The sequence below is a fragment of the Salmo salar genome, chromosome ssa11, assembly GCF_905237065.1.
Source record: "Salmo salar chromosome ssa11, Ssal_v3.1, whole genome shotgun sequence".
In the NCBI taxonomy this organism is placed as follows: Eukaryota; Metazoa; Chordata; class Actinopteri; order Salmoniformes; family Salmonidae; genus Salmo; species Salmo salar.
Window position 1 is genome coordinate 27,688,230 of NC_059452.1, and position 24,269 is coordinate 27,712,498.

General features: G+C 41.5%; 1 protein-coding gene across 3 annotated transcripts in view; it reads left to right on the top strand.

Annotated features, from left to right (window-relative positions):
- The window catches only part of LOC106562384 (adenylate cyclase type 2), an 81,732-nt gene that overhangs the window by 32,721 nt on the left and 24,742 nt on the right, over nt 1-24,269 (top strand). For all 3 annotated transcript variants that reach the window (XM_014127240.2, XM_014127242.2, XM_045689296.1), the window contains exons 2-5: nt 1,498-2,380; nt 20,617-20,814; nt 22,445-22,612; nt 22,930-23,079. In XM_014127240.2, coding sequence (XP_013982715.1) covers nt 2,216-2,380; nt 20,617-20,814; nt 22,445-22,612; nt 22,930-23,079 — 681 coding nt within the window. In that variant the 5' untranslated portion in view covers nt 1,498-2,215. The remainder of the gene's footprint in view (nt 1-1,497; nt 2,381-20,616; nt 20,815-22,444; nt 22,613-22,929; nt 23,080-24,269) is intronic.

Here is a 24,269-nt window from a genome sequence, read left to right on the forward strand (position 1 = left end):
ATGAGGTTTATATTAACTAACTTTATGCAAGGATAATTTCATATTGTTTCAACCCAGCAACATCTAGCACCTCCCAAACACACCAGCCTGTTTATGAAGCCAAGAATGTAATCCCTTCTCCGAAATGAGAGGTGACATCATAATCAGTCTCTGAGCCCAATAGTTTACGGTCACGCCCATATTGTAGCTGTGCTGTTGTGTTCTGTGATTTTATTATCAGGTGAGACAAAGACCAGCCGCTGGGCCCTCTTTAAACCAACCAGAAAGGATGCCTAGTACTTCCTACTTCGTGCTTGAGACGAGAGCCTCCCAAATTATTTTTCATTCAGCCTTAGATTTGTAAATACAACGTAGCCTCTGATTCACTGAGCAAACTTCCTGTGTGCCAGGGAGCCAGCCAGCAAGGGCAGACCGACTAAGGGGAATCAGACTCCTCATATACTGACTGGCTTTAGTGGCCTCTACTCTGTGCTCATTAAGACAGGAGCAAAGTACATACTCTGCCCAGCCAATAGATCCTAACAAAACATAGACCTGGTTTATTTTCCTACAGGTTAATACACCTTGATTTATTGATATTTAATGTAACTTCTAAGGGGCTGCATTCATGTCCTTAATCATTAGCGAGACTGCAGTTTCATGTAAAGAAGAACGGTTTGGCCATACCCCAGTGCCGGAGATTTAAAATATGCTTCTTTCAGTGTGGATAAGTTATTTTTGTCCATCTTTGAAATGTGTTACGTATTAAAGCGATGAATGACAATCTCCTTAAACTCTTGTGAATGATTGGTTGCTAAGGTAAAAATATTGGCAGACATAGACTGAGACTCTTGGCTAGCGTTTAAACTCCACAATGCTGAATGTGTTTTGTCAGAGTAAAATGTATAAAATAGAAGTAAATGAAGTCGAGGCCAGTGTGGTGTTTCATGATGCAAGAGTTCTTCCCTTGATGGCGTATTCTCGAGTAAAGCGCTCCATGGAGAGCTTACTCATTAGAAGGGCTAGGTGTCATCATGGCAGTTCTCCATGGAACTGTGGCCAAACCGGGACAGAGACTGAGGACTGGGGCTGGGACTGAATACAGACAAACCTGGCTTTCTTGATCGTGGGAACTACTGCAGGGCTTGGGTTGAATGAGGATTGAAGATTCACTCACTTGTGTATACATATTTACACCCTTGGCTAAAACAACAGTCTGTCTTTGCCATATGAAGGGACTCACTGTACTCTCATTGTGTACAGTTTGGCAGACAGTAATGTAGTTTCAAATCACATTGTTAAATTGTACTTTTTTTTATGCCATATAAAAATGTCATCTGTTTATTAAAACTTAACAAGCTTAGTGAGTGCATCAACATTTTCTGACATGTCAACAAGAGAAAGTGCTTTGAAGAGCCATGCCCCTCAAGTGTTGTGGATTGCTATTTCACTCTACTTCTGTCTTTATCAGTGGTTCCAGTAAGTTCACCCAGTCTGTCTCTGTTGTCTCCTCCCCAGGCCTCTGACTGTGCCAGCTCCAGTGGGTGGAGCTACATTGGGCCCCTCTCTCTACCCGCTCAGCACTGATGGGACAGAATCCTGAATCCTGGAGGAATCCTTGACGACCCCTTTTTCTTCCTCCCCGGTTCCCCCCCTCTTTCTCCTCCTCCTCTCCTCTTTCCCTAGACTCTCCTCCTCCCCCGGTCTCTTCTCTCAGCGCTGGGATCATTACTCAACCCCACTGAAGAATGGAACACAGTAGCTGGCAAGGATGAACTGGGTCTGCCTGCCAATGCAGAAAGGGAGATAAAAGAGGGAGAAAGAGAGAGTGAAAGAAAAGCAAGCGAAAGAAAGTTCAAAACCTGTGAGTGAAAGAAGAGGTACATATTAAAAATGCCCTGGAGGGAGAAAATCGACAACTGCACTTGAGCAGTATGAGCTAGAAGACCTCAGCAAACCTGCCGACCTGGATGCGTGGATCTGTAGACATACACACACACGTCTGTCTCAGTCGCAGCAGAAGACGGCTCCTACCCTGCCCTAAACTGTGGAGTGTTTTCAGCGTTATTCCCTGCCTACCATACCTGTGTGAGGAGTGGTGGACAAAAGTGGAGAGGAAATTCAGCAACTCTTAGAGGACAGTGCAAGTTGATAGAAATGCTTCTTTGTTAAAACCAGCGTGTTTCGGCCCGTAACCTTTTATCAGGGTTTTAGTAGTGAACAGGTCAGCACCACCATGCCGGCTAAAGGGAAGTACCTGTTAAATGACCAGGAGCTGAAACATGAGGCCCTGTACAGGAAGTTCTCCTGTATCAGCCAGTACCAGCCTCTGGTGCTGCTACTGGGCCTCTCCATGCTGTCCTGCGGAGTCCTCATCATCCTCTTCTTCGCCCTGCACCTGGTGAGTGTGTGTTTGTGTGTGTGGAGCTGATGTGGAATTGCTAGCTAGCGGCTATTGTGTAAGTGACGTCATCTACCGAGACCTAGAAGTGTGTGTGCACCTACCCATGTATGAAGTGACAGTATGCTACACATCAGAGCCCAGCTAATTACAGCTTTTTTTAATGACTTAGTAATATCCCCTGAGGGGGTGTGATGTCCTCTCGGGATGAGTTTATAGATAATGGATGGAAATATGGAGATTAGCACATAAAAGACACCATTGTAGTATGTTATTTTTCTGTAGTACAAAAACTGTGCCTAGATATACTGAATTAGAGGTCTTTGTTTTTTTCTCCTCAACAACAGTCTGTGGCAAGGCGTAGCAATACGCTAGAGATGATGTGATTGGTGTAGACTTCAGAGTTTAAGAAGCAGGTAATCACTGTATTTGTGTAGCAGGTCACCAGTCTAGAGTTTTAGTAGACATTTTAGGTTACGAGTACACGACTGTGTAGAGCAGTAGGTAATCACTCTGACACACAAAACGTAAAGCAGCACTTACACTACCGTTCAGAAGTTTGGGGTCACTTCCTTGTTTTTGATAGAAAAGCATATCTTTTGTCCATTTTTAAAATAACATCAAATTGATCAGAAATACAGTGTAGACATGATTAATGTTGTAAATAACTATTGTAGCGGGAAACAGCTGATTTTTTTTTTTAATGGATATCTACATACAGTGGTTGCTCCACTAAAAGTTTTGCGATTATGCTGCGGGACTTGGAGGTAATTTGAGGTTTAGTACAGTACGTTGCGTCACCACTTCATTGCTCCAGACCAGCGCAAGGGGGAGTTAGAGCAGTGATTATGCTTTTGGGTCCTACTGTGTCTCTAACTGACAATGAATGGGCGACATAAACCTAAATAGAAACTGATAATTGTGCACGACTTCAGTATTACTTACTAAAACTATTACATTATTTTGGTCTTACTGTAGCCCACTCCCGACCAGGCATGAGGTAGTGCAATGGTCTAAGACACTGCATAGCACTGCAAGCTGTGTTGCTATGCAGATCCTGGTTCAATACCCGTGCCGGCCTCGACTGGGAGACCCATGAGATGACTGTAGGTTTTTGGTTTCTCTCCCTCGAAAAACAGAAAATATTCTAAATAACAAACTGGCCTTTTTCTCACTCATTTTACGTTATTTGAAAACAACCATCTCCAAAATATTGTTATTTTTTTTTTAATAAACCGATTTATTATTCATTTAGAATTATATAAAAGCCCCTTTGGATATTCTCACAGATATATTATTAACCCTGTTATTAGCAGGATAATATATATTGGTCATACTGATCACGGCTCACAATGGGATTGCCTTGCAGTTCTCCAGCTGTATCCACTGAAACAGCGGTGGGCGCGCGAGGTTCAAGTCATGAGGGCAGGGGGCACGGGATGGGCCACAGCGCACAGAAGACAGACCTAGCCCATGGGGAAGGGAGGAGGAGGAGGAGGAAGCATTAGACCTCTCACTAAAGGCGTCACTCCAAAGTTATACTTTTGTCTGAAGTGGATTTAACGAAAAATGACATAAAGCACACATTTGTAAATCCCAAACTCTAAAAGTAATTGGAACGGTAGATACAAATTATTTGTGACATTGTGGTTACAATAACAAATGTAAACAAGATGCTGTGTTTTTATTTACAGTGTTGATGGACAGCTGGTGGCATTTTGAAAACAAGTTTTAAAACACTTGCAGCCCAGTTAGCAGGACAATAGATTCTTTATAGCCCGGCTACTGTAGGTGTGAACATTCCCCTACCTGCAAAAAATGACATTGGGACCAAAGAGAACAGACGAAATGGACATTGTTTTCATCAAGCCAGCTTCTTTCTATGGTCCTACCCGTTCCAGGACTTAACCACGAGAGAACTTGAAAATGAGCGGATCACCAAAACTAAAGGCGTTTTGGTTTCAGTGCATTTTCTTTAAAAAAATAATAATTATATAGCCTGTCGATGTGTAGGCATACTGTGTAATAAAATCCATAATTAAATAACAGTTAAGTAAAAAAAGATTGCGTACTAAAACGTGAATGTGTTTTTGCAGAGCATACAAACATGCCGACAACCATCCGTGGAGATCAGTGGACAAAGGGCTGGACAACAGGCCGCACCGAAAAAAAACGCATGGTTGCCAAGAAAGCGATTAGTTTTGCTAGATTCTTAAAATGTGTATGCAGCATTTCTGTGTTGGTCACTTTTAATTCTTAATTGATCTACTGTTTCTATCATAGGCGACTCTAATTTATGGGGGCTCAGGGCGGTACCATTCTGCTCATATGATGAAGGTGCACATGGATCAGATTCTAACTTTGAAGACCGAGATCGAGTCATTGAAGGCAGACCAACAGAAAGAGAAACATTATTGGAGGGCAGAGACACGGGCAGCAGCTGATGCATTGGTCCAGAGCCAGGCGGCATAGGCAGAGAATGACGTGTTGAAGAGGGCGAGGAACAAGATGGAGTCACAATCCATGCCCGGCACACCTGTGAGCTCTGGAACTCCACCTCCTACAGGCAGAGTCAACATACCTGGCGAGTTCATCGTCGGTTCACCCTGACATTTCCATTCCTATTCTGACAACAGAACTTGACCAACTGCTCACCAGGCACAGCAAGGGCCGTTATGCTGTTCTGCTATAGCCTAATAAACAAATGCAGGTGGCTTATATCTTCAAAATGCTTTAAATGCTTTATTATCCAAATGTAAAAGCATATACTGTACTGTATTTCTTCATCAGCATCTTTATGCTTTCGTTAATAAAATAATGATAAAAATACTCTTTCAAAATGCCAGTGTTTATTTAGTTATGGATCCATAACTAATTACTATGGGAATAAATATCACTGAATTACAAAAATATTGGAACGAAGTTGTCTAATAAAGGAAAACAAATTGTTGCTTACTGGAAAATACTCTTTCAAACACACACAGTCGCGTTGTACAGCGGCATTATGGCTATTAGCAGGGCTATATTTTGGCCTCTATGGGCGGCGCGCAATTGGCCCAGCGTTTCTCTCTGTTTTGGCCTTTACAAATATTATTTTGCCCTTTTTATTCAGATTACAATCACTCACTTTAGTTTTTTTTTTAAACGAACTAACCTCCAAAATATCGTTATATATTATCAAGTTGATGGCACAGTCATATAGCCAGCACCTACATAAAGCTGAGTGACTCACTCATTCATGGCTTTAGATCAACAAAAAAAAAAAATTTAAAATGTAAAATAAATAAGTACCAACATTCTTTCTGATAGTCTTTAATAAATACATATTTTGGTTATCATGACCTGGACACCATGTACAGTATTATAATAGCCCATTATGGGCAATTGGCAGGACAATATACCTTTACCAACACCTCTCTGTATTTTGATACTTTGTGGATGGGTGCTCCCGCAGTGCAAAATGCGTTGCTACAGATGCAGGTTCAATACCCGTGCCGGCCGCCACCGGGAGACCCATGAGGCAGCTTTTGGTTTTAATTTAGAATCCTCCAATCCTCTATATGTAATTATTGGCAGAGAGTCACGTCATATTTTTCAATATACTGTTGGCCTACCGTAGGCAACATGAGTCTCACTAGTGTTGAGCAATTTGCTGTTAAAAGTGGTGTAGGTCTTATTTAAAGAGCATATTGCAGTTAGAAGCAATAGGATTTGAAGCAATAGCCTACAACTATTTTAACACCGTTTCATACTCTGAGACAAGCATGGGGACTGGTCTTGATAAATCAAGGAGTTTTTTTATTTTCACTGAATCTCTGTTTGGCTATTGGTTAGACTACAATTAGGGTATAGAAATGTTATGCTCTTAGTGTAACCTTTATTTAACCTCTATGGGCTAGTGGTGGTGCACTCCATCAACAGCAGGTGCATTTCAAGAGCGGCAAATTTGAATCCAAATAAATGTCAAAATTCAAATTTTTCAAAAATACAACTATTTTACACCATTTGAAAGATAAACATCTCCTTAATCTAACCACGTTTTACGATTTCAAAAAGGTTTTACGGCGAAAGCATAAATTTAGAGTATGTTAGGACAGTACATTTACAAGAGTTGTGTGTAATGTTTTGTCAAGTCAAAGACAGGGTCACCAAAACCATAAAACCAGCTAAAATGATGCACTAACCTTTTACAATCTCCATCAGATGACACTCCTAGGACATTATGTTAGACAATGCATGCATTTTTAGTTCTATCAAGTTCATATTTATATCCAAAAACAGCGTTTTACTATGGCATTGATGTTGAGGAAATCGTTTCCCTCCAATAACCGGCAGTCAAGTCAGCGTCACAAATTAAATAATTAAAATTAGAAAACATTGGTAAAATATTATATTGTCATTTAAAGAATTATAGATTTACATCTCTTGAACGCAATCAACTTGCCAGATTTAAAAATAACCTTACTGGGAAATCACACTTTGCAATAATCTGAGCACTGCGCCCAGAAAAATACGCGTTGCGATACAGACTAGACGTCATGTTGGGGAGATCTAAAATCGAAAATACTATGTAAATAATCCATTACCTTTGATTCTCTTCATCAGATGTCACTTCCAGGTATCACAGGTCCATAACGAATGTAGTTTTGTTCAAAAAAGCTCATCATTTATGTCCAAAAATCTCCGTCTTGTTAGCACATGATCTAAGCCAGCCGGACTTCTCGTCATGAACGAGGGGAAAAAATATATTTACGTTCGTTCAAACATGTCAAACGTTGTATAGCATAAATCATTAGGGCCTTTTTTTAACCAGAACATGAATAATATTCAAGGTGGACGAATGCATACTCTTTTATAATGTATTGGAACGAGGGTACCCAACATGAACTCGCGCGTCAGGTGTCTAATGGGACATCATCGTTCCATGGCTCTTGTTCGGTCAGATCTCCCTCCAGAAGACTCCAAACACTTTGTAAAGGCTGGTGACATCTAGTGGAAGCAATAGGAAGTGCCAAAATATTCCTCAGCCCCTGTGTTTTTCAATGGGATAGGTTTAAAGTCAATACAACACATCAGGTATCCACTTCCTGTCAGAAAATGTCTCAGGGTTTTGCCTGCCAAATGAGTTCTGTTATACTCACAGACACCATTCAAACAGTTTTAGAAACTTTAGAGTGTTTTCTATCCATATATAATAAGTATATGCATATTCTAGTTACTGGGTAGGATTAGTAACCAGATTAAATCGGGTACATTTTTTTTATCCAGACGTGCAAATGCTGCCCCCTAGCCCTAACAGGTTAACTAAGCAAGTCAGTTAAGAACAAATTCTTATTTACAAGGACAGCCTACTCCTTCCTCCCCATCAGGGAATTGAACCCGGTGTCCCGTGTGCCCGCACCACACAGGGATTCTTTAGCTAAATAGCCCAGTACTGTAACCTACTCCCGACCGTCACGTTGTACAGCGCCATATTTTCCGTTCCATTCTAATGGAAACCCAGAGGGTTTTTTGTTTTTATTGGGGTAGAAACACAATAATATTAATCAAATGAACCTCTTATGGACAATATCCAATGGTAGCGCCTGGCGCGAAATACGAAAAACCTTAAAAATGCTATATTTTCAATTTCTCAAACATATGACTATTTTACACCATTTGAAAGATAAGACTCTCGTTAATCCAACCACATTGTCCGATTTCAAAAAGGCTTTACAGCGAAAGCAAAACATTAGATTATGTCAGTAGAGTACCCAGCCAGAAATAATCACACAGCCATTTTTCAAGCTAGCATATATGTCACAAAAACCAAAACCACAGCTAAATGCAGCACTAACCTTTTGATGATCTTCATCAGATGACACTCCTAGGACATTATGTTATACAATACATGCATGTTTTGTTCAATCAAGTTCATATTTATATCAAAAACCAGCTTTCTACATTAGCATGTTTTGTTCAGAACTAGCATACCCACTGAAAACTTCTGGTGAATTTACTAAATTACTCACGATTAACGTTCACAAAATACATAACAATTATTTAAAGAATTATAGATACAGAACTCCTTTATGCAATCGCGGTGTCAGATTTTAAAATAGCTGTTCGGTGAAAGCACATTTTGCAATATTCTGAGTAGATAGCCCGGCCATCACGGCTAGCTAATTTGACACCCACCAAGTTTGGCCCTCACCAAACTCAGATTTACTATAAGAAAAATTGGATTACCTTTGCTGTTCTTCGTCAGAATGCACTCCCAGGACTTCTACTTCAACAACAAATGTTGTTTTGGTTCGAAATAATCCATAGTTATATCCAAATACCTCCGTTTTGTTCGTGCATTCAAGTCACTATCCGAAGGGTGACGCGCCGACGCGAATCATGTCAAACGCTGTTTAAAATACATTTTTATGCTATTTTTCTCGTAAAATAGCGATAATATTCCAACCGGGTGACGTTGTATTCGTTCTAACACTGAAAGAAAAAATTTGAATCGTCTCGTGCACGCGCGCCTCAGTGTCATTGTTCTCAGAAGGACCACTCACAAAAACCCCTGCTGTTTTTCGCCCAGAGACTGGAGAGCTCTCATTCCACTTTCTGGCGCCTTCCTAGAGCCAATGAAAGCCTTAGAAAATGTAACGTTACAGCAGAGATGCTGTATTTTTGATGGAGATGCCCTAGGAGAACAAATTGTCAGACAGGGCACTTCCTGTATATTATCTTCTCAGGTTTTGGCCTGCCATATGAGTTTTGTTATACTCACAGACACCATTCAAATTAGAGTGTTTTCTATCCAAATCTACTAATTATATGCATATTCTAGTTTCTGGGCAGGAGTAGTAACCAGATTAAATTGGGTACGTTTTTTATCCGGCCGTGAAAATACTGCCCCCTATCCCAAACAGGTTAATAAAGCAAAATGTCTTAAAATCAGTCCCATATACTATGTTCTTAAAAGAAAAGGTTTTAAATTCTCTAGTACAGCCACTATTGAAGGCTATCAAATGCTTCTCAAAGATGCCCTCTGGTGGTCAAACTAGCACTAACTAGCATTAATGGTACCAGTGGTTGGCAAACAGCAAATGTGCCATAGAATTCTGCGGCACCATGCAAGCTGTGCTGCAGTATGCAACTTTTAAAGGACGAACCACTGTAGGCATACAGAGGCCCATTATCAGCAACCATCACTCCTGTGTTCCAATGGCACGTTGTGTTAGCTTATCCAAGTTTATAATTTTAAAAGGCTAATTGATCATCAGAAAACCCTTTCGCAAATACACTATCGTTTAAAAGTTTGAGGTCACTTATAATTTTTTTAAGAAAAGCCCATTTTGTCCATTTAAAATAACATCAAATAGATCAGAAATACAGTGTAGACATTGTTAATGTTGTAAATGACTGTTGTAGCCGGAAACAGCTGATTTTTCATGGAATATCTACATAGGCGCACAGAGGCCCATTATCAGCAACCATCACTCCTGTGTTCCAATGGCACGTTGTGTTAGCTAATCCAGGTTTATCATTTTAAAAGGCTAATTGGTCATTAGAAAACCCTTTTGCAATTATGTTAGCACAGCTGAAAACTGTTGTTCTGATTTAAAGAAGCAATAAAACTGGCCTTCTTTAGACTAGTTGAGTATCTGGAGCATCAGCGTTTGTGGGTTCGATTACAGGCTCAAAATGGCCAGAAACAAAGCACTTTCTCCTGAAACTCATGTCTATTCTTGTTCTGAGAAATGAAGACTATTCCATGCGAGAAATTGCCAAGAAACTGAAGATCTTGTACAACTCACAAGTCCTCAACTGGCAGCTTCATTGAATAGTACCCACAAAACACCAGTCTCAACATCAACAGTGAAGAGGCGACTCTGGGATGCTGGCCTTTTAGGCAGAGTTGCAAAGAAAAAGCCATATCTGACTGGCCAATAAAAATAAAATATTAAGATGGGCAAAGGAACACAGACACTGGACAGAGGAAGATTGGAAAAAAGTGTTATGGACAGATGAATCTAAGTTTGAGGTGTTCGGATCACAAAACATTCATGAGACACAGAAAAAAATGAAAATATGCTGGAGGAGGGCTTGACGCCATCCGTCAAGCATGGTGGAGGCAATGTGATGGTCTGGGCGTGCTTTGGTGTTGGTAAAGTGGGAGATTTGTACAGGGGTAAAAGGGATCTTGAAGAAGGCAGTCAGGCTATCACTCCATTTTGCAACACCATGCCATACCCTGTGGATGGCGCTTAATTGGAGCCAATTTCCACCTACGACAGAACAATGACCCAAAGCACAACTCAAAACTATGCAAGAACTATTTAGGGAAGAAGCAGTCAGCTGGTAATCTGTCTATAATGGAGTGGCCAGCACAGTTACCGGATCTCAACCCAATTGAGCTGTTGTGGGAGCGGCTTGACCGTATGGTACGTAAGAAGTGCCCATCAAGCCATCCAACTTGTGGAAGGTGCTTCAGGAAGCATGGGGTGAAATCTCTTCAGATTACCTCAACAAATTGACGACTAGTATGCCAAAGGTCTGCAAGGCTGTAATTGCTGTAAATGGAGGATTCTTTGACGAAAGCAAAGTTTGAAGGACACAGTTATTTCAATTAAAAATAATTATTTATAACCTTGTCAATGTCTTGACTATATTCCCTATTCATTTTGCAACTAATTTCATGTATGTTTTCATGGAAAACAAGGACATTTCTAAGTGACCCCAAACTTTTGAACTGTAGTGTACTGTAGGTTCCCTTAATAAAAGAGGAGTGTTATGAGAGTTATTGCAGGTCTGAGCTGAGGGGGAAGTACATTTAAAAAATATAAATTAAACAATTTAAAAGATTTTTCTGAGTTGCAGTTCATATAAGTAAATCAGTCAATTTAAATACACTGCCATGCGAAAGTATTCGGCCTTTTGCCACATTTCAGGCTTCAAACATAAAGATATAAAACTGTAATTTTTTGTGAAGAATCAACAACAAGTGGGACACAATCATGAAGTGGAACGAAATTTATTGGATATTTCAAACTTTTTTAACAAATAAAAAACTGAAAAATTGGGCGTGCAAAATTATTCAGCCCCTTTACTTTCAGTGCAGCAAACTCTCTCCAGAAGTTCAGTGAGGATCTCTGAATGATCCAATGTTGACCTAAATGACTAATGATGATAAATAGAATCCACCTGTGTGTAATCAAGTCTCCGTATAAATGCACCTGCTCTGTGATAGTCTCAGAGGTCCGTTTAAAGCGCAGAGAGCATCATGAAGAACAAGGAACACACCAGGCAGGTTCGAGATACTGTTGTGGAGAAGTTTAAAGCCGGATTTGGATACAAAAATATTTCCCAAGCTTTAAACATCCCAAGGAGCACTGTGCAAGCGATAATATTGAAATGGAAGGAGTATCAGACCACTGCAAATCTACGAAGACCCGGCCGTCCCTCTAAACTTTCAGCTCATACAAGGAGAAGACTAATCAGAGATGCAGCCAAGAGGCCCATGATCACTCTGGATGAACTGCAGAGATCTACAGCTGAGGTGGGAGACTCTGTCCATAGGACAACAATCAGTCGTATACTGCACAAATCTGGCCTTTATGGAAGAGTGGCAAGAAGAAAGCCATTTCTTAAAGATATCCATAAAAAGTGTCATTTAAAGTTTGCCACTAGCCACTTGGGAGACACACCAAACATGTGGCAGAAGGTGCTCTGGTCAGATGAAACCAAAATCTAACTTTTTGGCAACAATGCAAAACGTTATGTTTGGCGTAAAAGCAACACAGCTCATCACCCTGAACACACCATCCCCACTGTCAAACATGGTGGTGGCAGCATCATGGTTTGGGCCTGCTTTTCTTCAGCAGGGGCAGGGAAGATGGTTAAAATTGATGGGAAGATGGATGGAGCCAAATACAGGACCATTCTGGAAGAAAACCTGATGGAGTCTGCAAAAGACCTGAGACTGGGACGGAGATTTGTCTTCCAACAAGACACTGATCCAAAACATAAAGCAAAATCTACAATGGAATGGTTCACAAATAAACATATCCAGGTGTTAGAATGGTCAAGTCAAAGTCCAGACCTGAATCCAATCGAGAATCTGTGGAAAGAACTGAAAACTGCTGTTCACAAACGCTCTCCATCCAACCTCACTGAGCTCGAGCTGTTTTGCAAGGAGGAATGGGCAAAAATGTCAGTCTCTCGATGTGCAAAACTGATAGACACCCCAAGCGACTTACAGCTGTAATCGCAGCAAAAAGTGGCGCTACAAAGTATTAACTTAAGGGGGCTGAATAATTTTGCACGCCCAATTTTTCAGTTTTTTATTTGTTAAAAAAGTTTGAAATATCCAATAAATTTCGTTCCACTTCATGATTGTGTCCCACTTGTTGTTGATTCTTCACAAAAAATTACAGTTCTATATCTTTATGTTTGAAGCCTGAAATGTGGCAAAAGGTCAAAGTTCAAGGGGGCCGAATACTTTCGCAAGGCACTGTATATTCATTAGACCCTAATCTATGGATTTCACATGACTGGGCAGAGGTGCATAGGAGGGCATAGGCGGAGGGCATAGGCCCACCCACTTGGGAGCCAGGCCCACCCACTTGGGAACCAGGGCCAGCCAACCTGAGTTAGTTTTTCCCCACAAAAGGGCTTTATTACTGACAAAAATACTCCTCAGCATCCCACCCTCTGATGATCCCGCAGGTGTGGTTACACGTGGTCTGCGGTTGTGAGGCCAGTTGGATGCCATTATTTGCCTGTTTGTGTTCCACCTGTTAGCTTGCATGATTCTTGCCATCCTCCTTTGCCCTCTCATCAACGAGCTGTTTTTGCCCACAGGACTGCTGACTGACTAGAGGTTATTTGTTTGTCACACCATTCTCGGTAAACCCTAGACACTGTCGTGCGTGAAAAGACCAGGAGGTCGCCTGGCACCGATCACACCACGCTCAGTCGTATAGGTCACTAGCTGTTCAATCGAACAGCAACTGAATGCCTCGATGCCTGCTTTATATAGTAAGCCACGGCCACGTAGGAGCGATCCAAGCAAGCCACTGTCTGTAGGAGCAATCCATTTTCGTGAACAGGGTGGTGTACCTAATAAACTGACGGGTGATTACTTTATTGTCACATACACGGAATAGGTGCAGTGAAATGTGTTGTTTTACAGGGCTTCAGTCAGTTAGGGCCAGTGAACGATGATGTGGTTGCTTCTTAAAATGGCACCCTATTCCCTATATAGTGCACTTCTTTTGACTAGGGCTCTGGTCACAAGTAGTGCACTGTATAAGTAAAAGGGTGCCATTTGGGACACACTCATGCTGTTGACATTGGCAGGGCCTGAGGCACTGTAGCACTTTTCTCGTTCAGGTGTTGATGCCAAACTAGGTCCATCATCAGGTCTCATTACTGCTCCCTCCTAAAGGAAAACGAGCCCTCACTTTCCTGTCATTGTGCTGCTTTCAGAACCCAGACACGCTGATATATGGATGGAGAGAGACTTCCATCACTTCCTAGTCTCAGATTTCTCTCGGTCTTTCTCTCAAGGGGCTTTATTGGCATTGGAAACATGTTTAGATTGCCAAAGTAAGTGGAATAGATATTAAACAAAAGTGAAATAAATAATCTGAAATTATTTCAAATGTTATATTGCTGGCTACGTACAGTGTTGTAACTATGCAAATAGTTGAATTACGAAAGGGAAAATAAATAGACAGATAAATATAAACTGAAATTGCTGCATGTTGCGTTTTATATTTTTGTTGAAAGATTTTTCTGAGTTACAGTTCATATAAGGAAATCGGTCCATTGAAATAAATTCATTAATCTATGGATTTCACATGACTGGGAATAGTGATATGCATCTGTTGGTCACTGATACCTTAAAAAAAAAAGGTAGGGACGTGGATCAGAAAACCAGTCACCATTAACCTCATGCAGCGCGACACATCTCCTTCACGTAGAGTTGATCTGGCTGTTGATTGTGGCCTGTGGAATGTTTTCCCACTCCTTCAATGGCTGTGCAAAGTCGATGGATATTGGCAGGAACTGGAACATGCTGTCGTACGCGTCGATCCAGAGAAACCCAAACATGCTCAATGGATGACATGTCTGGTGAGTATGCAGGCCATGGAAGAGCTGGGACATTTTCAGCTTCCAGGAATTGTGTACAGATCCTTGCAACATGGGGCTGTGCATTATCATGCTGAAACATGAGGTGATGGCGGCAGATGAATGGCACGATAATGGGCCTCAGGATCTCGTCACAGTATGTCTGTGCATTCAAATTGCCATCGATAAAATGAAATTGGGTTTGTTGTCCGTAGCTTATACCTGCCTATACCATAACCCCACCGTACCGTCACCATGGGGTACTCTGTTCACAATGTTGACATCAGTAAACCGCTCCCCCACACAACGCTGTCTGCCATCTGCCCGGTACAGTTGAAACAACTGGAATTCATCCATGAAGAGCACACTTCTCCAGCGTGCCAGTGGCCATCCAAGGTGAGCATTTGCCCACTGAAGTCGGTTGCGACGCAGAATTGCAGTCAGGTCAAGACCCTGGTGAGGATGACGAACACGCCGATGAGCTTCCCTGAGACTGTTCCTGGCAGTTTGTGCAGAAATTCTTCAGTTGTGTAAACCCACTGTTTTATCAGCTGTCCGGGTGGCTGGTCTCAGACAATCCCGCAGGTGAAGAAGGTCCTGGGCTGGCGTGGTTACATGTGGACTCCGGTTGGAAGTACTGCCAAATTCTCTAAAACGACAGAGGCGGCTTATGGTAGAAAAATGAACATTCACTTCAGTGGTAACAGCTCTGGTGGACATTCCTGCAGTCAGCATGCCACTTGCACGCTCCCTCAAAATGTAGACATCTGCAGCGTTGTGTTGTGACAAAACTGCACATTTTAGAGAGGTCTTTTATTGTCTCCAGCACAATGTACACCTGTGTAATGATCACTCTGTTTAATCATCTTCTTGATATCCCACACCTGTCAGGTGGATGGATTGTCTTGGCAAAGGAGAAATGCTCACTAACAGGGATGTTAACATATTTGTCCACAAAATTTGAGAAATATGCATTTTGTGCGTATGGAACATATCTGGGATCTTTTATTTCAGCTCATGAAACATGGGACCAACATTTTACATGTTGCGTTCATAGTTTTGTTCAGTGTAGTTTTTATTTACAATGGTGTTTGCTTCCCTGACCGTCCTTTTCTTTTGGAAACAGATCACAAATATTGCTGCTGTGCTGGCACACTGTGGTATTTCACATCATAGATATGGGAGTTTATCAAAATTGGATTTGTTTTCAAATTCTTTGTGGGTTTGTGTAATCTGAGGGAAATATGTGTCTCTAATATGGTCATACATTTGGCAGGAGGTTAGGAAGTGCAGCTCAGTTTCCACAATTTGTGGGCACATACCTGAGAAGAAGACAGGCTATGCCTATGGCGGCCTCTCTCAATAGCAAGGCTATGCTGATTTCCTTGCTTGTGGGTCAGTCACAGTGTTCAGGTATTCTGCCACTGTACTCTCTGTTTAGGGCCAAATAGCATTCCAGTATGCTTTGTTTTTTGGGTAGTTCTTTCCAATGTGTCAAGTAATAGTCTTTTTGTTTTCTCATGATTTGGTTGAGTCTAGTTGTATTCCTGTCCTGGGGCTCTGTGTGGTCTGTTTGTGTTTGTGAACAGAACGCCAGGACCAGCTTGCTGAGCAGACTGTTCTCTAGGTTCATCTCTCTGTAGGTGATTGCTTTCTTATGGAAGGTTTGGGAATCGCTTCCTTTTAAGTTGTTGTAGAAGTTAACGTCTCTTTTCTGGATTTTGATAATTAGCGGATATTGTCCGAATTCTGCCTTGCATGCATTATTTGGTGTTTTATGTTGTGCACAGAGGATGTTTTTGCTATATTATGCATGCAATCTCAATTTAGTGTTTCTCATTTTGTGAGTTCTTGGTTTGTGAGTGGACCCCAGACCTCACAACCGTAGAGGGCAATGGGTTCTATAACTGATTGAAGTATTTTTTTGCCAGATCCTAATTGGGATGTCGACTGTTATGTTCCTTTTGATGGAGTAGAACCCACCACTAATGTTTTCGTGGCAGGTTAGTTAGCATGTGTAGGCTAATGCCTATTGTTAAATGCACAGGCCTGTGAGGATAAGTGTGATATACAGTTGAAGTCGGAAGTTTACATACACATAGGTTGGAGTCATTAACTCGTTTTTCAACCACTCCACAAATTTCTTGTTAACAAACTATAGTTTTGGCAAGTCAGTTAGGACATCTACCTTGTGCATGACACAAGTCATGTTTCCAAAAATTGTTTACAGACAGATTTTTTCACTTATAATTCACTGTATCACAATTCCAGTGGGTCAGAAGTTTACATACACGAAGTTGACTGTGCCTTTAAACAGCTTGGAAAATTCCAGAAAATGATGTCATGGCTTTAGAAGCTTCTGATAGCTTATGACATAATTTGAGTCAATTGGAGGTGTACCTGTGGATGTATTCAAGGCTGACCTTCAAACTCGGTGCCTGTTTGCTTGACATCATGGGAAAATCTAAAGAAATCAGCCAATTTCCAAACGCCTGAAGGTACCACATTCATCTGTACAGACAATAGTACGCAAGTATAAACACCATGGGACCACGCAGCCGTCATACCGGTCAGGAAGGAGACGCGTTCTGTCTCCTAAAGATGAACGTACTTTGGTGCAAAAAGTGCAAATCAATCCCAGAACAACAGCAAAGGACCTTGTGAAGGTGCTGGAGGAAACGGGTACAAAAGTATCTATATCCACAGTAAAACGAGTCATATATCGTCATAACCTGAAAGGCCACTCAGCAAGGAAGAAGCCACTGCTCCAGACTACGGTTTGCAACTGCATATGGGGACAAAGATTGTACTTTTTGGAGAAATGTCCTCTGGTCTGATAAACAAAAATAGAACTGTTTGGCCATAATGACCATCGTTATGTTTGGAGGAAAAAGGGGGAAGCTTGCAAGCCGAAGAACACCATCCCAACCGTGAAGCATGGGAGGTGGCAGCATCATGTTGTGGGGTTGCTTTGCCGCAGGAGGGACTGGTGCGCTTCACATAACAGATGGCATCATGAGGAAGGAAAATGATGTGGATATATTGAAGCAACATCTCAAGACATCAGTCAGGAAGTTAAAGCTTGGTCGCAAATGGGTCTTCCAAATGGACAATGACCTCAAGCATATTTTTTTAAATTTTATTATTTTTAATTATTTATAGAATTTTCGAAACATACAATATACTTGCAGTGAAGCCGCTCAATAACTACATCATACCAGTCATCCCAACAGATTCCAATCCCGAGCAACACACAGAAGCATCCAGGGTCAATGCCCTCCTCAAGGGCATGTTTACCGATCAACCACCAGGCCAAAAAACGTGAACCCGAACCCTCCAAGCACCCCCACAGTTCCCCAATAGCTCTCCCTCAACCATTCGAGACCCCTTCCACAGTCCCCCCCAGGAAGAAAAAAACTAAATAAATACAATTAATTCCATCCCCCACCCCCCAAGAACCCCCCCAATGCACCAACAACCAAGAGAATGAACTAAAGAGAAAAAAGGGAATAACAGAAGAAAACAGCAAACAATCCAAAAAAATAAAAAATATATAATATTACATTTAAAACAAAGGACATCAAGGACAGCTAAAATCATTACAGAAATGCCAACTATATATGTTTGTGTGCATGTCTGGCACTATTATATGTATGTGTGTGTTCTTGTAATTGTTTATTTTAATGAGAGTGTATGCATGTGTACAAACACCTGCACGGCATCACCCTCAGGCAAACCGGCAAAAACACTGGCACTTAGTGTCATTCAAATGTACATTTTATGATGTTTTATTTTCACAATTTAAAAAAAAACTTATCTTTGACCATCATTCTATCTCTCACACAGCAACTCCACTCCCACTTGTCTCCAATTCCACATACCAACCCTCAGCTTCCATCAGCCCATCCCATCTATCTCTGCTGGCCACCCACTTTGAGTTCCTACGCAACACATATCTTTGAACTATGCTGTGATGTTTTAACGTACAATTTCAATCTATCTAATCGAATAGAATCCACAGATTGCAAGTTGAAGATACATACTTTTACTAAGACTATTAGTATATTAGTAATTCACTGACCCGGTCTTTCCAGGTCCCCTAACAGTACTATTTCTATGGTCAATTTTAGATCAATGCTATGCATTTTCAAACATTCCTGAATCTGAGACCAGAAACAGGCTACCTGAGGGCAATACCAAAATAAATGGTAAATGACCCCAAGCATACTTCCAAAGTTGTGGCAAAATGGCTTAAGGACAACAAAGTCAAGGTATTGGAGTGGCCATCACAAAGCCCTGACCTCAATCCCATAGAAAATTTGTGGGCAGAACTGAAAAAGTGTGTGCGAGCAAGGAGGCCTACAAACCTGACTCAGTTACACCAGCTCTGTCAGGAGGAATGGGACAAAATTCACCCAAGTTATTGTGGGAAGCTTGTGGAAGGCTACCCTAAACGTTTGACCCAAGTTAAACAATTTAAAGGCAATGCTACCAAATACTCATTGAGTGTATGTAAACTTCTGACCCACTGGAAATGTGATGAAATAAATAAAAGCTGAAATAAATCATTCTCTCTACTATTATTCTGACATTTCACATTCTTAAATAAAGTGGTGATCCTAACTGACCTAAGACAGGGAATTTTTACTAGGACTAAATGTCAGAAATTGTGAAAAACTGAGTTTAAATGTATTTGGCTAAGGTGTATGTAAACTTCCGACTTCAACTGTAGTCACTGTGTTCAACTTGTATAACTTCCCTCTCCACTGTGGATAGATAGACTACCTGTTAGAGACCATGAGCCCACCAGTGAGCGAGAGGAGGGCATTCCAACATATTTTTCTAAGTGGTACTTAAACAGGATAGTTGGGCTCAGATTGAACAAAGGGCCTATTGAGAGCCCTGTTGTTTTTAGGTGAATAAAGTCCTTTAGCTTCTAACAAGAGTACAGAGAGTGTAAGAGAGTCAAAGAGAGCACGGAGAGGATGCTTTTAAAGTGGTCCTCATTTTACATAAGTTAACTTAACCCACCAACGGACACTAGAGAGAGTGTATGTTCTTGTGGGTTTATTTTGGTTGTTATTGCAGAATTACGTTTCGCACGGTTTGTTTCCTTCCCTAAAGAAGTGATCTGATTTAAGATCGACACCACAGAGCACACAATCTTCACCATGTGATACCAAACAAAACCTGATGTGAATTGCATTTCCCAACAGATGTAAACATTTACTTATGGCAGGCTGAGACTGAGCAGATCCCACCTGTGTCATTGCTTTTCAGATGAGATTTCAAGGGGAGAGGATCAGAAGCAATCTGTTCTCTAATTGTATAGACTTTCACTACTTCCTTCCATCTGAAAATAAATGAGAAAAGGAAATGAAGTCTCCTATAGGTCGATTTAGTGGGTGTGGCCGTAGTTAAATGTGCTAGTAAAGGCCTTCACTTTCGCTACCATGGAAACCAGCATGCTCAATATACAATGCCGAGATGGCCTTCTGCTCAGGGACCTTTAAACAGTCATTCCCACTCTCCTTGGCATCTAACTCTTTCCCATTCTCTCACTCTCTTGCTTTCTCGCTAACTGGCTTGCACGCAAGTTGAAGCAAGTGTATATGCACACACACACACACACACACACACACACACACACACACACACACACACACAGACCAGAAATCTATATCTGAGCCTTCCTCTTCCCTCTCTGTGTAATTCAATCAGGAAGATGCTGTGGCCTCTAGCAACAGGACATGACGCAGAGACAGATGTGCAATAAGCCTGAATAAGCCACGATGCTGAATTAGATATGGGCCAGTCTCATGACTAGACCGTACATAGGCATAATAAAGGGACTTGAATGATGTTGAGTGAATGTTGTTTAGACATATCATTGTACCTGATCTATATAACACTTCAAAACCTGTCCTCAGACAGAATGTATATTATAGCCTGTTTTTTAATCCTTGTCTTTTCATTAGAGGAGTAGAGCATTGTGTGTCTGTATGGCTGTGTGTAGATGGATATGGCATCAGTGTCTATGACTGTGTGTATATCTCAATGTAGAGTATAATGTAAATTCCATAATTGTGATTCAGTGTGTGTTATGTTCTCCCTCTCCGTTTCAGAGTGCGGAGGAGCACTGTGCATTTGTCAGCGTGGTGAGCTGCAGCCTGTGTGTGTTCCTGGCTGTGTTTGTGCTGGTGTGTACAGAGACCCTGACCCAGCACTGGAGGAGACTGCTGGGTCTGGTGGTCTGGGCCACTCACCTCACCATGGGATTCACCTTCATCTTCAGCGGACCCCTCATCTTGCCCTGGGACCAGGTATACACTCTCGCTCTAAATAAAGGTTGCACGACATAACCTATTGGCTTTCAAAATAAATGTAGTAATTATTCTAATCAAAGGAGACATTTTTTGTTGTTGATTTCTTCAAAACCATCACACCTTATTAATAATTACTGCAGTAATAGAGTGTTAATGGTCATCCAATAGTGTAGAGTTAAAGCCCAAATAAACGGGATTCAGTTACAACTCTTCATAGTCTTCCTGAGTCCTTGTGACGAAGACGGATACATGAAATTATACAAAGGTACATTGTGCTCTCATGCAACAGATATATGTCTAGTTCATTTACTGCTTGTTTATGCAGAAATACTAATCCAACATAGGATTCTAAGCCCTTCCCTCAGAATGATGGAGTCCAGTATTAATCTGCCATATGGGATAAATAAACAGGAGATTGGGTCCCCCTGGCACCGACAGACAGGCACACAGACACTAATCATGGAATGGAATGCAGTCTTTAGGTTATCACCAAGCCATGGTAAATCTACTGTCAGCGTTAACACAGACACATGAGAGTTCAAAGAACCCTATTCTGTTGCCTCTAAGAAAAACAGTGTGAATGTACTAATATAGGAATACATTCTTATATAAAAGTCATGTGATTTAACAAAATGTTGTATTTCTATGACACCCACTTCCTTTGTCCGCTTACTCTTCTCCTCCATCTACAAAAGCAGCCAGTTTATTAGGTACACCCATCTAGTACTGGGTCGGACCCCCCTTTACTGAATTCTTCAGGCATGGATTCTATAAGGTGTAGCGTTCAAGCGTTGTGCAATTGGTATCTAGGAACCTAACTTGTGCCAGGGAAACATTAGCCACACCATTAAACCACCTCCACCAGCCTGTATCGTTGACACCAGGCAGGATGGGGCCATGGACTCACGCTGCTTACACCAAATCCTTACTTTGGTCATTATTGCAGAATTACGATTCACACAGTTTCTGTTTCCTTCCCTGAAGAAGTTATCTGATTTAAGATCTACCCCACAGAGCACGCAACCTTCTCCATGTGATAACAAACAAAACCTGATGTGAATTGAAATTCACATCAGTTGGCAGTGGTGTAATGGTATAGGGAATGTTTTTCTGGCGCACGTTAGGTCCCTTGATACCAATTGAGCAACTTTTGAACGCCACACCTTATAGAATCCATGCCCTGAAGAATTCAGGCTGTTCTGGAGGCAAAGGGGCACCGACGATCATACCACGCTCAGTTGCTTAGGTCACCTATTTTGCCCATTCTAACGTTCAATCGAACAGTAACTGAATGCATTGATATCTTTCTGCCTTCTTTATATAGCAAGCCACGGCTACTTGACTCACTGTCTGTAGGAGCGAACCATTTTTTGAACGGGGTGACCTACCTAATAAACTGGCCTCTGAGTGTACCTACATTATATTGTAGGTACATTACACATGAACAGAAGCATCAAAAAGTTATATTTGCCTAGCTATAGCATATCTTGCCAGTACACTGAGGTGACAGTTGTCCAGTAAAACCACTTGTTCTTTGGGTAGTGCTGCCAATCCGAGACTCTTTCCCCACACAGTGTTTCATGTCATATCAGTCTGACCTATCTCTCTCTCTCCTTTTCTCCTATAGGTTCCCTTCTTCCTGTTCATCATCTTCACAGTGTACACCATGCTGCCTTTCCAGATGTGCTATGCTGTGGTGCTCAGTGTGATCTCCTCACTCTCTCACATCATGGTCCTCACTCTACGCCTCACTGTCTTCAACACCCAAGATCCCAGCCCCTTTCTGGCCAATCAGGTGTGTTATTAGTTATGCTGTTAGTAACAATTATACATGTGTTACATGATCTCCTGGTGATGCATAACGATATGTATGTTCACGATGTTGTGCTTTAGATACTTCCTGTTTATAGAAAAGTGTGTGTGTGTGTGTGTGTGTGTGTGTGTGTGTGTGTGTGTGTTTAATGACTCGTGTCATGTATGCTTCAATGAGATTGTGTTGTTTTTTATGTCCTGTAAGGCATTTTTAAGGCGTAAGGCACATTTCTCTGAAAACAGACAATAAAATGCTTATGCTGTGCAGCTAGGTTGTAATGTCTGTCCCTCTCTCCCCAGCTGCTGTCCAATGCGGTGGTGTTTCTGTGTGGCAGTGGGGTGGGGGCCTTCCATAAGGTCCTGATGGAGAGAGCACTAAGACAGACCTTCCAGGATACACTCAGATGTCTGGGCATCCGCATGAAGCTGGAGATAGAAAAGAGACAACAGGTGAGAACATCTTATCAGACACTCCGCTATCTTCTTGATTTAGTTATTTCATCTTTAAGGAAAGACCCTTGAGATTAGAAACCTCTTTGGCGAGGGCAATCTCGCAGTGTATCAGAAATCCTGGTCTGGTTGAATAAGCTTTTGGTGTCTCTTTCTGAACAGTGGCTGACCCGACTGAAATACAGGAAGTATGAAAGACTAATAAAAGTTTATAGTGTTAGGCTAAAATGTTTTATCATAATAGCACTGATTAATTTTTTACTTCATTTAAGACCAGCAGCCTTGTTGTTTTCTAGCTTGTATTTTTCATTACGATGATCAAATCCCCCTCAAATAAAATTTCATTGTAATGATTTTTTAAGTAGATGTCTGTGTGTGCTCCGTTAGTAAAAATGGGTGTCTGTTTCAAATGGCTCTTTAACCATAATGTTTTTCATTTGTAATAATAGTTGCCTAGGAAGTGACACCACACACCATGAGAGAGAGGAGGCTGCTGGCTTCTCTGTTGCCTAGCAGGACAGAATGGAATGATATAATTGTTAACATTTGAACCGCCTCTGTTCTACTCTGTTGTATTGAGCCCGAAAAAAGGAGCAGTGCCACAGGGGTTAGCCAAAGAGCACAGGCACCATAAATAAAGAGAAGAGAGAAGGGAGGGTTTGAAATGGGTCTCAAAGCTGAGCACTATGCCATTGTTCTCTAGACCCAGTAAGATAGAATCTGCCAGATCAATTACAGCACAGAGCTGAGCTGACTGAACCAAATCAAGGCCACTTTGTGCAGAATGACTTTCCATGCTTTACGGTTTACTGGAAAACCTGCTCCAGTTATTTGAACCAGGAGGTGGTAATCTATCTGGGAGAGTATATAGGCCTAACCAGTTGCCCCGTGACACTGGTCTTGGGTCAGTTTTACGTTTCTTCCACTAATGGTTAAGGTTAGGATTTGATCCTAGATCTGTACCTATGGGCAACTCCCCCCCCATGGATGCAGCCAAACCAGAGAGGAAAGAGAGTAGTCTGGTGCCTCAGTATCGCATCATAAGGGTGAACAGGAATTATGATGGGGTCAGTAGTGATTGAAGAATGATTTCCTGAGACATCTCCTTATTAACTTCTTAGATTCCCATCTCACCTGACTCTATTCCATTCCAGAGGCTCTCAATGCAATGTTCTATCTGTCTGTTGACT